This window comes from Sphaeramia orbicularis, chromosome 12 (assembly GCF_902148855.1).
Source record: "Sphaeramia orbicularis chromosome 12, fSphaOr1.1, whole genome shotgun sequence".
NCBI classification, from domain to species: Eukaryota; Metazoa; Chordata; class Actinopteri; order Kurtiformes; family Apogonidae; genus Sphaeramia; species Sphaeramia orbicularis.
The window spans coordinates 75,495,289-75,511,313 of NC_043968.1; the positions used below are offsets into that span (position 1 = coordinate 75,495,289).

General features: G+C 36.0%; 1 protein-coding gene across 3 annotated transcripts in view; it reads left to right on the forward strand.

Annotated features, from left to right (window-relative positions):
* Positions 1-15,970, forward strand: part of LOC115430449 (uncharacterized) — a 16,860-nt gene extending 890 nt beyond the window's left edge. For 2 of the 3 annotated variants that reach the window (XM_030150458.1, XM_030150459.1), the window contains exons 2-4: positions 4,255-4,560; positions 10,174-10,491; positions 15,274-15,970. In XM_030150458.1, the coding sequence (XP_030006318.1) occupies positions 4,255-4,560; positions 10,174-10,491; positions 15,274-15,630 (981 nt within the window). In that variant the 3' untranslated portion in view covers positions 15,631-15,970. The remainder of the gene's footprint in view (positions 1-4,254; positions 4,561-10,173; positions 10,492-15,273) is intronic. The other variant, XM_030150461.1, reaches the window with a different exon arrangement.
* The last annotated feature ends 55 nt before the right edge of the window (positions 15,971-16,025 follow it).

Below are 16,025 nucleotides of genomic sequence, written 5' to 3' on the forward strand. Positions count from 1 at the left end.
AAAATTCTGAGATAAAAGTCAGAATTCTGAGATTAAAGTCAGAATTCTGTGGGGGAAAAAAAGACAGAATTTTGACTCTTTTCTCAGACTAACAATTAAAAATATATATATTGGACCTTATTTTTTTCCAGTTTTTCCATCCTCTTTTGTAAGAAAGTGATATGAGAACAATGAAATAAAAACATTTTTAATGCTGCTAATTTGATGCTTATTCACAGTTTAACATATTCTAATGCTAGTTATTACTCACTTCATGGAGATAATATGCACAAAAAAAAAAAAAAAAAACTTTGTCTCACAAATAAGTGGTTTACACTCAAACATGTTAGTGCAGATCAGGTTTGTGTAGTTACAGTATCAGTTACATCAGTGACAGTAACGGTCTGTATGTCAGTGTATTATTATGGGATGGTGCATAAGCGTCCACTGTGTTGGCTGATATGGAACTAAAACAACAAAACCCATGAATATACAAGAGAACAGCTGGAGAAGAACTGTCCACGGTAGTGACTGCTATACATGAAAGGGTTAAATAACTTCAGTTCTGAATTTTTTTTACATTTTAAAAACTAACCAAAAACATTAAAGATGTAAATAATCTAAAAAAAAAAAAAAAAAGAAAGAAAGAAATAGAAATAAGCACAGTTTTAACAATATTATGCCTCAATTTATGATTTACACATGTGCATTACAGATCAGCTCTACCAAGGCGCAAAACATGTGTTAAAATTGCACTTTTTTTTCTTTAGATATTCCAGGTTGTTCATATTTGTTCCATTTATTGACATTTTATTGTTAAAGGATATCAGAATTTTATGTTCTTTGCAATAAATCAAAGCGAAAAAAATGGTGTTGCCACTATTTATAGGAATAATGTCATATTATTATTATTATTATTTTCACATTAAAGAAGAAAATTTGGAGTAATTATTCGTAGGTTATTATGCTATTATTGTTTAGTCTGATGCCTTTGACTGTTAATATCTTCAGGGTAATTTTTGCACTTTGCAAATTCATCCCGCGGGCCAGACTGGAACCTTTGGCGTGCCGGTTTTGGCCCCCGGGCCGCATGTTTGACACCTGTGGGTTACAGCCTTTAAGATGTGCAGGATTTAACACATGGGTTAAATGTGTTCTATTTCAACATTAGCTTTTAACAGGATATTAAAGATTAACAGAGTTTATGGAGTTATTGCAGTGTGTCTCAAACTGGGGGAGATGTGAAGGCTTGCCAGGAGGGTCATGTGATCACTACTGGGTGTTTTTTTTTTTTTCGTCTTCTTCTTGAAGTTAGAACAGGTGTCACCAACCCTGGTCCTCCAGAGCTACTGTCCTGCATGTTTCAGATGTTTCCCTCTTCCAGTGCATCAGACAGGTCATTATCAGGCTTCTGCAGAGCTTGATGATAAGTTTATCATTTAGATCAGTTGTGTTGGAAGAGGGATACATCTAAAACATGCAGGATAGTGGCTCTGGAGGACCAGGGTTGGACACCACTGGGTTAGAACATGTATCAGGTGGAACTAATGTTTGATGGTTGGAGCACCCTGGACTCATTTTAGGGACGTCCACCAAACCAATCTACTGTCACTAGACTAGACAAAGAGTTTAGGTTTGGACAATGGACAAGGACTGGACTGGAAAAGACACATGGACACACAGGTTTGTGTTTTGGACCAGTTTGGACTTTAATGTTCTGAGATGTGCAATGGAAACGGGCTCACTGACCCACTGATATTGGTCACATGTTCATATTTGGTACCAAAAATGTTTGTTGTCCTAAAAAAAAAGCTACTTTATTGTCATATTATTAGATGATTGCACATTTCCTATTTTTATATTTTATATTTTTCATCCTCAAATGTATTCAGTGTATATCTTAAACCACAGGTGTCAAACATGCGGCCAAAGGGTCCAGTCTGGCCCTTGGGATGAATTTGTGAAATGCAAAAATTACACTGATAATAACAATCCTTTTAGTTCAGGTTCCACATTCAGACTAATTCAATCTCAAGTGGGCAGGATTCAGTAAAATACTATCATAATAATATATAAATAATGATAACTCCAAATTTTTCTCTTTGTAAAATGCAAATATTTTCATCTATTTACACTAAAACAAAATGTAATTTTGCAAAAAATGTGAATAACCTGAACAAATATTAACAACCTAAAATGTCTTAAGAGAAGTAAGTACAATTTTAACAAGATTCTGCCTGATATTAAATATTTTGTGTATTTGTAGATCCACTGTGATCTGTAAGTTATAATGTACATATGTAAATGATAAACTGAAGCAGAATATTGTTAAAATGACACTTATTTTTTCAGTTTGTTCATGTTATTCACATCTTTTGAAAAGATAGTTTGCAGATGTAAACCTTTTCATCATGTAAATTTACTTTTTTCGTTCTAAAACACAGAGAAAAGTTTGGAGTTGACATTATTTATATATTATTATGTTATTATTTTACTGGTTCGGCCCACTGCAGATCAAATTTAGCTGAATGTGGAACTGAACTAAAATGAGTTTGACACCCCTGCCTTAAACCCTCTATTTTACAACCTAATAATTTGTTAGAGGAAAAAAATATTTGATCAGACCTAAATAGAGTTTTGACAAATGCCAGCATCACAGATGGACAACAAAAGTAAATATCAAATTCAACATTTTTTATTTCAATTATTAACATCATATACATTTTTATACAATATTTACAACATACAAACTAGAAGCACTCGGAGAGTGCAGACCTCCGCCAAGGCTGATCAGTGGCCCCCCCCGTGGCCCCCCCCATCCCACGCCAAGGAGGTTATGTTTTTGCCAGGGTTTGTTTGTTTGTTTGTCTGTCTGTTTGTCTGTCTGTTAGTGTGCAACATAACTCAAAAAGTTATGGACAGATTTTGATGAAATTTTCAGGGTTTGTTGGAAATGGGCCCCCCCGTGGGCCCCCCCACCCCCGATCACCACCAAAATTTAATCATTTCTTCCTTATCCCATTTCCAACAAACCCTGAAAATTTCATCAAAATCTGTCCATAACTTTTTGAGTTATGTTGCACACTAACGGACAGACAAACAGACAAACAAACAAACAAACCCTGGCAAAAACATAACCTCCTTGGCGGAGGTAATAATATTAACATCAAATTCACATGTATTTTGCATAGACATATGCATTTATTAATGTTAAACACTGTGTGTTTAGAATATGACATAAATACTCATTTTCTTGCTGTTTATTTGACTGTTGTTGTTTACATCCAACTGACTCTGTAAAGCCCTTTGAGATAACCTTGTTGTGATATTGGGCTATACAAATAAAATTGAATTGAATTGAAAATAATGTAACAGTCAAATATCAGTGTATTTTAATAAATGTAGTTTATTTATGAGAGTTTATGAAATGAACCCAGAATGATGGCACAAAACTGTGTCACTTTACAAACATTTACACTCATAAAACTCCTCAAAAATTTTTTTGACAATTTCAAATTACATTTCAAAATACATTTTCCTGAAAATATGAGTTTGGTGTAGATTATTGTAATTAAATAAGTTTGACCAGATGTAAACTTTCCCTTGACTTCACCGTATAATGGTTGTAGTGACCAGTAGGGGGGTTGGAAAATATCGGTTCTGCAATATATCACAATATTTCCCTTCACAATACTGTATCGATATTAAAAAGTACTGTATCGATGTTTTTAGGAATTTATTCAAATGCAGATATTGTGGAGGTTCATTTTTGTTTTTCTTATTTGTTTATATTTTATTTATTATTATTTAACACTCTTTTATTAAATAATGTTAGTACCTTTGTTGGGATTCCACAAAAATAATGTTCTGATGTTACTTCTGAACTAATAGAATATGAACATTTGAACAGGATCTTAAACTGTAATGTCTGTAAAACAGAATTTAAGTTTGAACACTGGAACATTTTGTGAAATAGCATTAGATCCTGTTGTGATCAAATAAAAATGTGTTTAGTATTTGTGCATATTTTGGGTGCAATTCAGTTCTTCAAGGAAATAATCATTTAAAAAAAAGAAACAAACAAAAAAAATTTCCTTTTTAACAGTATCATGATATATCGTGATATATCGTATCGTGATCCTAGTATTGTGATTTGTATCGTATCGCCAGATTCTTGCCAATACACAGCCCTAGTGACCAGTGACTGTTGGATTCCTGGTTTGTTGTAGCTGTGGTCGTCTCTATCACATAACGGGGATAATACTGTCTTTGCAGTCCGAGCCTCTAAAACTGTCTGGGGCTGAGAGACAGAAGCTTTATCGCGCCCGACGCAATGCCGACCCCGAGAGGAGAGAGAAGTACCTAAAGAAGGAGAAAGAGAGGTGGAAGAGAGACATCCAGACAGGAAGGAAGAAGCTGATTGGACAGAAAACCAAGACAGAGCAACACCTACAGCGAATGAAGTGGAAGGAGGCAAAGAGGAGGAGCTCCAAGAGAACGGCTCTGAGAATGTCTTATGGTACAACAATGTGTCCTGATGATGATCCAGATCACAAAGAGGAGGAGGAGGCTCTCAGAGAGGTATTTGAAGAACACTGTCTGTAAAAGTTTGCACCTTCATTGATGTTTTCCCCTTTTGTTGTTTTAAAAAAGAAAGTCATTATAGTAATTGTCATTTTACTTTTTGACAAGAATTTACAAATAAACCCTTTCAATATTAAAGTGTAAACAAGTTTCTATAAAGTACTGACAATTATTTATACATATATATTGTAAAATCAGGGTTTCTGTGGGTCTGGTTGAAAAAAAAACGACTTGCGCATCACTACAATGAGTACCCGCAGACCTTAAAATGAAAGTGACACTTACAGATGCTTTACTAGTTCCTCTAAACCTCCTGCTGTTGTGCAGCTTTTCCCCACCTTTGGAAACTTTCATGTAAGGGGCAGGATGTTTGCTTACCACCCCCCCCACCCCCAAGAACCGGCCCTGATATTGTGACTAAATCCAATCCGATCTTCTAAAAATACCAGATTGGCAGCGGACAGCCCTAATTTATAGCACACACAATTTGCAAACTTAATGTTGTAGCAGATGAATGAACACATCCAAAACTCCAAAACTGTTTTACCCAAGTGGCAGGTCACGATAAATTGTTTGTGAGATTTTTTTTGTTTTGTTTTGCCACAAAAACAAAAGCACTTGAACACAACACACTCGTAATTTTGAATTCACAAGTGGAAACTATCATCTTCCCAGTCGCATATGAAGGCAGCATAAGCCTCACAACTAGTGGGAAGAGGTTGGAATACTTCTAATATGCACTGTACAATAAATCCAATCCAGTCTATTACATAGATTACACAGAACCCTTTGAAATATAACATGAATAAATACATTAATATCTAACATGTGGGAATTATTCAAATGGAAAATGTGTTCATTAGGTTCACAGGTGGAGCCAGCCCTGGTGTCTTAGGTTCAACTACTGTATGTGTGGATATTATGTGAAAATATACATCTTGCTTATTTCTTTTAAATAAATATTATTCTAATAAAAGTCAAATATTCTATCAGTCTAAAGCAGTGTTTTTCAACCTTGGGGTCGGGACCCCACATGGGGTTGCCTTGAATTCAAATGGGGTCGCCTGAAATTTCCAGTAATTGATAAAAATTAAAAAAAAAAAAAAAAAAAACCTTACTAATAAAAAATATATGGTGAGTTGGGAGAGACTATTCCAATCCATAAAAGACATGACAAACTGTGAGTGTGAAACTGAAGCACTGTGGTTCTGTTTATCTGTCAAATGTTCATTGTGGTCAGTTTCAGATGCTGCAGCTCTTTCATAATCCATAGTTTGAGTTCTTGTTTGTTCAGTATTAATTGTCAGCCTTGGAAATCCAAGCTGGACTGACTGTACATATCCTGAGCAAGGAAAATCATATTCTCCCTTTGTGCAGTAATCTACACCTGGCTTTTCTGCCTCTATCCAGAATAATATACATTATATAGACTAAATGTCCTCTAAAATTAATGTTTATTTGCAACATAGTACAGCAAACTATTACATGATCGAAAACAAAATTTTAGCCAAAAAAAAAAAAAAAAAAGTCTCCGTTTTGAATGTCTGGGGTCGCCAGAAATGTGTCATGTTAAAATGGGGTCACGAGTCAAAAAAGGTTGGGAACCACTGGACTAAGGGGATGAATCCCCATGAATGCACAAACCTAAGGAGATGTTTAAAATTGTATTTATTTCTTTTTTTCTTTTTTTAAACTTGTCTTGTCCAGCATTCTAACAGCAGAATGGTAGTCTGGCTCCTTTTGGTGCTGAACTAATTTGATTTGCCAAGGGAAACTGCATAAAGTATATGAAGCTCCCCATGATATTCCACTGTGTTTATTATGAGTTTTGTTGAACCACTTTTCGATGCCAGACCTGACATGGGGGGGTGGGGGTGGGGGGGCAAGAAAAAGAAGAAGGTAGCGAAGACCCTCACAAGAAAGTATCAACAATACAAACAGTAACAACCATAGTGATAATTATAATGGTAACAATAACTACAACTACAACTGAGTAAACTGGGCAGAAGAGAGAGAAAAAATGAGAGGAAAATGTGTGTTAAAGCAAAGGAAGCGGATCTAGTTTGATTATTAGTTTGTAAAAAGGGGGTGGGAGTCAATAAGTTATACTTCTTCCCACTCCTTTTCGAGCGCAAAATTTTTAAAATTTATTTATTTGTTTTGACCATGTTGTATGATTCTTTGTTATCTGATGATTCTATGTGCTCGAAATAAACTACTACTACTACTACTACTACTAAAAACAAAAAACAAAACAAACAAATTTACAAAAAAATACAATAAAATACATAAGACCTATTAAATGATGAGTATAAGAAAAGAAAGCATGAACAGAATATCATATACCACATTCGCCCAAATAATACCAGTAACAAGATGTTTAAAATTAACAAAACTCTTCAAAACTTACAACAGGACTTTGACTTAGAACATCGTGACTTCTTTATGTACCTTCAGATCAGAGACCATTATCATAAAGAGATAAGACCAGACCTCCCAGGTAAAATAAACCAGATCACTGAAATTGTAGGTAAAGCGTATAAGAACGAAGGAGGAAAAGTAATCTCCAAACTGTATCAGGGATTGGTGTCGAACAGGAAAACTTCAACTCTGTATATTAGAGATAAATGGAAAAAAGAACTGTTGGTAGAATTCATTTCATTTTTTTAAATTTTTTTTTTCATTTTTTTAAATTTTATTTCGAACATGCAAAGAAAATAAAGCAAAACAAAGCAAATTTAGACATAAACAAAATAACATTTAAATGGACAGAATCTATCTTCAAGCACATACAAGTCTGAATTTTGCATGGTCGAAAAGGAGTAGGAAGAAGTATAAACTTATTTAATCCTACCCCTCAGTGCTTTTACACCTTTATTGTTAACTTTATACAGCAATCAGCCTATACTATTTCCCTAATTTTAGCATCGAACTGCAACAATCCATAATGCAGTAACTGAATTATCCACAACAGTATGTTCATGGCAGTACAGTCATAAAAACAGACTCATCAAATCAAACATTTTCTTCAATAATTACAGCAGATTTATCAATACAACATCATTCAGAAACAAACAGGCCTCATTGTCATTATTAAATACTGTACCTCTCAAGAATCAATTCTTTATATCTTTTTTTAAACTGAATTATGTTTGATATTTGTTTTATCTCCACACACAATTTGTTCCACAGTTTTACTCCACAAATGGTTATACAGAAACTGTTTAATGTAGTGCATACTTTATGAATCTTTAAATTAAATTTTCCCCGTAAATCATAGCCTCCCTCTCTTTCACAAAATATTTCTTGAATATTGCCAGGTAGTAAATTGTTTTTTGCTTCATATGTTATTTGAATAGTTTTGAATTCTACAAGGTAAATGAGTTTTAAAATTTTAGATTGTAAAAAGAGTGGATTTGTGTGCTTCCGAAAACCAACATTGTGAACAATTCTTATTACTCTTTTTTGCAATATAAAAATTCTATGTAATGAACTTGTATATGTGTTTCCCCATACCTCCAAACAGTAACTTAAATAAGGTAAGATCAATGAATTATACAGAATCTGAAGTGATTTCTGATCAGATTGTGTATAATTCATTGATCTTACCTCATTTAAGATCAATGAATTATACAGAATCTGATCAGAAATCACTTCAGATTCTGTATAAATTAAGTGATGATACATGGTATGAAATATGTGAAACTCAAGTGACTACATCTAATTCTAGAAATTGGAAAATATTTTGTTGGAAAAACATAATGAGATTTTGTATAACACCAAAGATCCAAAAGGCTTCACTTTCATTACCTCAGCCCTGTTGGAGGTTGTGCAGTGAGCAGGATGTGGGTCATGCGCATGTTTTTTGGCAGTGCACAAAATTATCCCAATATTGGAATAATATCAGCGAAGAGCTTGGAAAAATATTGGGATACGAACTATCAAGGACATGTTCTGTATTATATTTGGGTCATTTAACAGGAAAGGACATACTGAGTAAGGATGTATATTTGATTAAAATCCTCTTGGCATTGTCTAAAAAAGCCATCATATGAAAATGGTGCAAAGAGGACCCCCCCCCTACCCTAAATACTTGGAGAGACATTGTGGAAGAAATTCACAACATGGAGAGACTTACGTATACACTATATTGCCAAAAGTATTGGCTCACCCATCCAAATAATCAGAATCAGGTGTTCCAATCCCTTCCATGGCCACAGGTGTATAAATTCCAGCACCTAGGCATGCAGACTGCTTTTACAAACATTTGTGAAAGAATGGGTCGCTCTCAGGAGCTCAGTGAATTCCAGCGTGGAACTGTGATAGGATGCCACCTGTGCAACAAATCCAGTCGTGAAATTTCCTGGCTCCTAAATATTCCACAGTCAACTGTCAGCTGTATTATAAGAAAGTGGAAGTGTTTGGGAACGACAGCAACTCAGCCACGAAGTGGTAGGCCACATAAACTGACGGAGCGGGGTCAGCGGATGCTGAGGCGCATAGTGCGAAGAGGTCGCCAACTTTCTGCACAGTCAATGGCTACAGACCTCCAAACTTCATGTGGCCTTCAGATTAGCTCCAGAACAGTGCGCAGAGAGCTTCATGGAATGGGTTTCCATGGCCGAGCAGCTGCATCCAAGCCATACATCACCAAGTGTAATGCAAAGCGCCGGATGCAGTGGTGTAAAGCACGCCGCCACTGGACTCTAGAGCAGTGGAGGCGCCTTCTCTGGAGTGACCAATCGTGCTTCTCCATCTGGCAATCTGATGGACGGGTCTGGGTTTGGCGGTCGCCAGGAGAACGATACTTGTCGGACCGCATTGTGCTAAGTGTAAAGTTTGGTGGAGGGGGGATTATGGTGTGGGGTTGTTTTTCAGGAGCTGGGCTTGGCCCCTTAGTTCCAGTGAAAGGAACTGGGAATGCTTCAGCATACCAAGACATTTTGGACAATTCCATGCTTCCAACTTTGTGGGAACAGTTTGGAGCTGGCCCCTTCCTCTTCCAACATGACTGTGCACCAGTGCACAAAGCAAGGTCCATAAAGACATGGATGACAGAGTCTGGTGTGGATGAACTGGACTGGCCTGCACAGAGTCCTGACCTCAACCCCATAGAACACCTTTGGGATGAATTAGAGCGGAGACTGAGAGCCAGGCCTTCTGTCCAACATCAGTGTGTGACCTCACAAATGCACTTCTGGAAGAATGGTCCAATATTCCCATGAACACACTCCTAAACCTTGTGGACAGCCTTCCCAGAAGAGTTGAAGCTGTTATAGCTGCAAAGGGTGGACCCACGTCATACTGAACCCCACAGACAAGGAATGGGATGGCACTGAAATTCATATGTGAGTCAAGGCAGGTGAGCAAATACTTTTGGCAATATAGTGTATCATAAGACTACAGCAAGCAACTTATGAAGATCAATGGAAAAAATGGACAATATACAGGACGGCAACTGACACTATGTTCTAATTGTTTGTGTTGTAATATTTCTAAAATGAAACAATAAAATATAAGTTAAAAAAAATAAATACATAACAAAACTTTACTATGTTAATTAGAAATAAGCTCATCATGTTTTGCCCTGTATGTGTGTCCCTGGTCCAGGTGTCGGTCCCGTTTGAGCTGGATCAGACCCTCAGTGACAGCCTGTCCATTGTCAGTCTGTGTAAACTGGTTCGCTGGGCTCACAGCCACGGCACCATCTGCAGCCTCATCCCAGACCTGCAGCAGCTAACGCACGGCGGTACCGCGTCCACACAAGCAACCGGGCCTCATGGCGCAGACGTCCCCGTGGCCGTGTGGGGCTGTAGTGCTGGACACGCCTACTACTGGACCTTCAGTGACCATGGCAACGTCTGCGGAGGATTAGCAAACACTCGACAAGGACAGGTGAGGTTCACGGCAGGTCACGGATCCTACAAGGTACCGTATACATGTGAGGACAGTCAGACCCAACGGTATTTTAACCCTTTCATGCATGAATTATGAGAGCCTTAATCAAGATTTTTTTCCCCAACTTTATTTATTCCTCTTTAGACATGAAAAAAAAAAAAAAAAAAAAGCAATTGAAATTTTTTTTATGAACCTATTTTTTCATGGAGTTGCAAAAAGGTCCACTTGGCTGGACACCATGCAATTCATTTTTGAAGCTAAGAAACATGCATTTACTGACATACTGTGTGAAATCTATGAAATAAAAAAGATTTTTAATGCTGCTAATCTGATGTGTTCTCACATTTTAACGTAACTCTAATACTAGTCGTTACTCAGTTCATGGAGATAATATGCAAAAAAAAAAAAAAACTTTTTGGTTTAAAAAAAAAACAAACAAACTGTTAATTACAGTCTAATAACAATAACAAGGTCAAGGTTTATTTATATGGCACACTTAAAAACAGACACTACTGTCCCAAAGTGCTGTATATAATAATGAAACAGACTAGGAGTAAAAGACAATAAATAGAATGAAACAATACTGGCACATAGTTCATGCATTAAAAACAAGCAATTGATTTACACTCAAACATATTCATGTAGATCAGGTTTATCAAAAACAGCAAAGTTACAGTAATTATATGAATGTCAGTGTTATGGGATGGTGCATAAGCATCCACTCTGTCAGCTGATATAGAACTAAAACAACAAAACCCATGAATATACAAGAGAACAGCTGTAGAACAACTGTCCACTGGAGTGACCACTATGCATGAAAGGGTTAATGTAGATGTGATACTGTTTAACAGAAAGAATCTGATGGGTCACAAATACACTGTCTGATTTAAATCACACTCAAACATTTAGGCTTATTTATATACAGGGTGGGGAAGCAAAATTTACAATGAACATTTAGTTGTTTTTTCTCAGCAGGCACTACGTCAGTTGTTTTGAAACCAAACATATATTGATGTCATAATCATACCTAACACTATTATCCATACCTTTTCAGAAACTTTTGCCCATATGAGTAATCAGGAAAGCGAACGTCAAAGAGTGTGTGATTTGCTGAATGCACTCGTCACACCAAAGGAGATTTCAAAAATAGTTGGAGTGTCCATAAAGACTGTTTATAATGGAAAGAAGAGAATGACTATGAGCAAAACTATTACAAGAAAGTCTGGAAGTGGAGGGAGCAACAAAAAACGTACCAAAGCTTTTATTAAAGCTCTCAAATCCAAAATCCTAAAGGATCCAACCAAATCCATGAGAAAAATGGCAACTGAACTTGAGGTAGACAACAAGACCGTTAGAAATGCAGTAAAATATGATTTGAAGTTAAAATCTTACACAAGAACACCAAAACACTTGTTGACAACAGCAACAAATCCAACTTTAGCAATTTTTGGGAATCATGTTTATGGCCGCCTTCTAGCCCAGATCTAAACCCTCTGGATTCTGCTATTTGGGGCGTTTTAGAACATGCTACCAATAGAACATCACACAGCAATGTGGACTTTCTTAAAGATACTATTAAAGAAGAATGGGAGAAGTTGTCACCCGAATATTTGAGGAACACTTGCGCAAGTTTCAGGAAGCGTGTGAAGGCAGTTATTGAGAAAGAAGGAGGACACATAGAATAAAAACATTTTCTATTATGTACATTTTCTTGTGGCAAATAAATTCTCATGACTTTCAATGAACTAATTGGTCATACACTGTCTTTCAATCCCTGCCTCAAAATATTGTAAATTTTGCTTCCCCACCCTGTATTTTTATTTCACACTTAATACACAACACAGTAAATGAATGAAACAAAGAACCTGGATCTTATAAACAACAACAAATGGGATTTAATCATGATAAATACATGAATATATTGATATACAGTGTTTTATACAGTCTTTTTTTTAGCATGTTTCATTTACTGTATTCTATATGATACAAATCACAATACAAGGATCACAATACGATATATCACGATATATCATGATACTGTTAAAAAGCCAATTTTTTGTTTCTTTTTTTTAACTGATTATTTCCTTGAAGAATTCAATTACACCAGAAAATGCATAAATACTAACCACATTTTTATTTGATCAGAACAGGATCTAATGCTATATCACAAAATTTTCCTGTGTTAAAACTTAAATGATGTGGAATAATCTGTGGAATAATCTACAACCAGAACTTCTATCAACATCTACTTTATCATTGTTTAAAAAGAATCTGAAAAGGACTTTTATTCATGATAAAATGTAAGGCTGTATATCATTTGATTTGTATTTGATGATTTGTAATGTGGATTACATTTTTATTGTTTTTACTTGAGTTTATTATTTCAGTTATATTGTATTTTTAATTATTTTTTTTGTGTATTGTTCATTTCGGGGGAGGTGTTCATATAAGCCTTTTTTTTTGGCTTCTAACCTCTCCTGCACAATAGTGTTACTTGTTTGAATGTTGTTTTTGTTTTGTTGTTTTTATTATGTGCAAATAAATCATAAAAATCCAAAAAAGTCAGAACTAAACATGGAGAATCAGCATTCAGTTTCTATGCTCCGTATATCTGGAACAAACTACCAGAAAATATCAGGTCTGCTGAGAGTCTGAGTTCTTTTAAGTCAATGTTAAAGACTCACCTGTTCACTGCTGCCTTTGACTAAAAGGCTTTTGACTTTTTACATTTTATATTCTCTTTTGAAACTCTGCACTGCAACTCTTACTTTAATATGTGTGTGTTTTTATTTTTTTGGATTTTATGTGTTGTTTTCTTACTTGCTGTTTTTAATCACCTTTTACATGTTTCTTTTATAATGTTTTAAATGTGTTTCTTTTTATTTCAATGTCCTGTGTGAAGCACCTTGCATTGCCTTGTGGCTGAAACGTGCTATACAAATAAGCTTGCCTTGCCATAAATCATAAATCATGTTTTACAGACATTACAGTTTAAGATCCTCTTCAAATGTTCATATTCTATTAGTTCATAGCTAACATCATAAGATTATTTTTGTTCAATCCCAACAAAGGAACTGACATTATTTAATAAGAGTGTTAAATAATAACAAATAGAATATAAACAAAAAAGAAAAAACAAAAAAAACAAAAACGAACCTCTACAATATCTGCATTTGAATAAATACCTAAAAATATCTATTCAGTACTTTTTATTATCGATACAGTATTGTGAAATGAAATATTGCGATATATTACAGAACCGGTATTTTCTTACACCCCAACTCAAGGGTCTTCATGATGTGAGAGTCAGTGCCACAGGTCTGTAATCCTGAGGCCACTGGGACCCCAATGGATGGAATGTTTACAAATTTAAAACACACAAATCTTACTTAATCAGCCTATTATTTAGTGCAGCAATTGCAGTGTATTACTGTTCTTTCCCAGACGTCTTGACCTTGTAGTTTTGCAGTCACGCTGTGGAAAAGCCCATGTGAAGTCAAAGCTGTGGACAGTTCTCTTAACCCAGTGGTTCCAGCCTTTTTTGGCTTATGATCACGTTTTAACCCTTTCATGCACGAATTATGAGAACCTTAGTCAAGATTTTTTTTCTTCAGTGTTTAGCCATGAAAAAAAACAATGCGATCGAGTTTTTTTTTTCTATGGAGTTACAAAAATATCCATGCATTTAATTTTTGAAGTAAAGAAATGTGTGTTTAAAACCCAATATCAGAGAGTGATACGAAAACAATGAAATAAAAACATTTTTAATGCTGCTAATCTGATGTCTTCTCACATTTTAACATATTCTAATGCTAGTAATTACTCACTTCATGGAGATAATATGCAAAACTAGAAGCACTCGGAGAGCGCAGACCTCCGCCAAGGCTGATCAGTGGCCCCCCCCCGTGGGCCCCCCCACGCCAAGGAGGTTATGTTTTTGCCAGGGTTTGTTTGTCTGTCTGTCTGTCTGTTTGTCTGTCCGTTAGTGTGCAACATAACTCAAAAAGTTATGGACAGATTTTGATGAAATTTTCTGGTCTGCGCCTCCCCCCCCCACCACCCCCCCCACCCCCGATCACCACCAAAATTAAATCATTTCTTCCTTATCCCATTTCCAACAAACCCTGAAAATTTCATCAAAATCTGTCCATAACTTTTTGAGTTATGTTGCACACTAACGGACAGACAAACAAACAGACAGACAGACAAACAAACCCCGGCAAAAACATAACCTCCTTGGCGGAGGTAACTAGAAGCACTCGGAGAGCGCAGACCTCCGCCAAGGCTGATCAGTGGCCCCCCCATCCCCGATCACCACCAAAATGTAATCATTTCTTCCTTATCCCATTTCCAACAAACCCTGAAAATTTCATCCAAATCTGTCCATAACTTTTTGAGTTATGTTGCACACTAACGGACAGACAGACAAACAAACAAACCCTAGCAAAAACATAACCTCCTCGGCGGAGGTAAAAAACCCTTCTTGTCTAACAAATAACAATTGATTTACACTCAAACATGTCACTGCAGATCAGGTTTATCAAGAACAGTAAAGTTACAGTAATGATCTGAATTACAGTGTATGGGACGATGTATAAGCATCCACTGTGTTGGCTGATATGGAAATAAAACAAAATCCATGAATACAGTGTATTGTACAAGAGAACAGCCTTGAACAGCTGTCCGCTCTAGTGACCACTATGCATGAAAGGGTTGATTTACATTGAGCTTCCAGTTGATTCCATGTTGAGTCTTCTTGGAGTCCATGATGAAAGTGAACCTCATCCGTTCTCTTTGGTTTGTATTCTCCAGGTGTCAGTGAGAGGATCATCTGACTTCTCTGGTGTCGAACCTACATCAGAGTTGATGGAGTTCATGTGTCAACGTTCTTTAGACGCCACAGGTGATTTATCAGCGACTGACGACAGTGAGGACTTTGAGACACCAGGAGTCAAAGTGAAGGAAATTAAGGAGGAATTGTTGGAAAATAATTCTTATTTGAACACTAACAGAAGGCAGTCGGAGGCAGACGCTGCAGATCTGACACAGGACTGTAAAACACTGAAAACACACTCTGTGTTCACACACACACAGGCGTCAAACTCTCAACACAACAACCCACAAGACAGAAACAGTCCCATAAACCAAGCACCACCGGTTTATACTTGAGCTATAACAGTATAGGAGTTCATTTGTTTTGTAATTAGTGCTTTTATGAGCTTTAAAACCCAGTTGAATTGTAAATGGTTCAGTTGTAAAAGTTAATTGACATAAAATAGTTTTGACTTGTTCTTCTTTGTTTTGGCCTATGAGTAATGGAATTTTTTTTTTAAATAAAGCACTGAAAATGATCATTTTGATGTTAAATAAGATTTCTTTAACATCTACTATGCAATGGTTTTTTTTGTGTTATTAAAAAATAATTGAAAAACTTTAGAAACCTCATTAAGTTCTGTATTTGTCAGAATGATTATTAAAAGAATTACCTGAAAAATGTTTGGGGTCTATGGCTAAATATGACAAATGTGTTTCTCTATTTGTAGTCATTCTTATATACATGTACA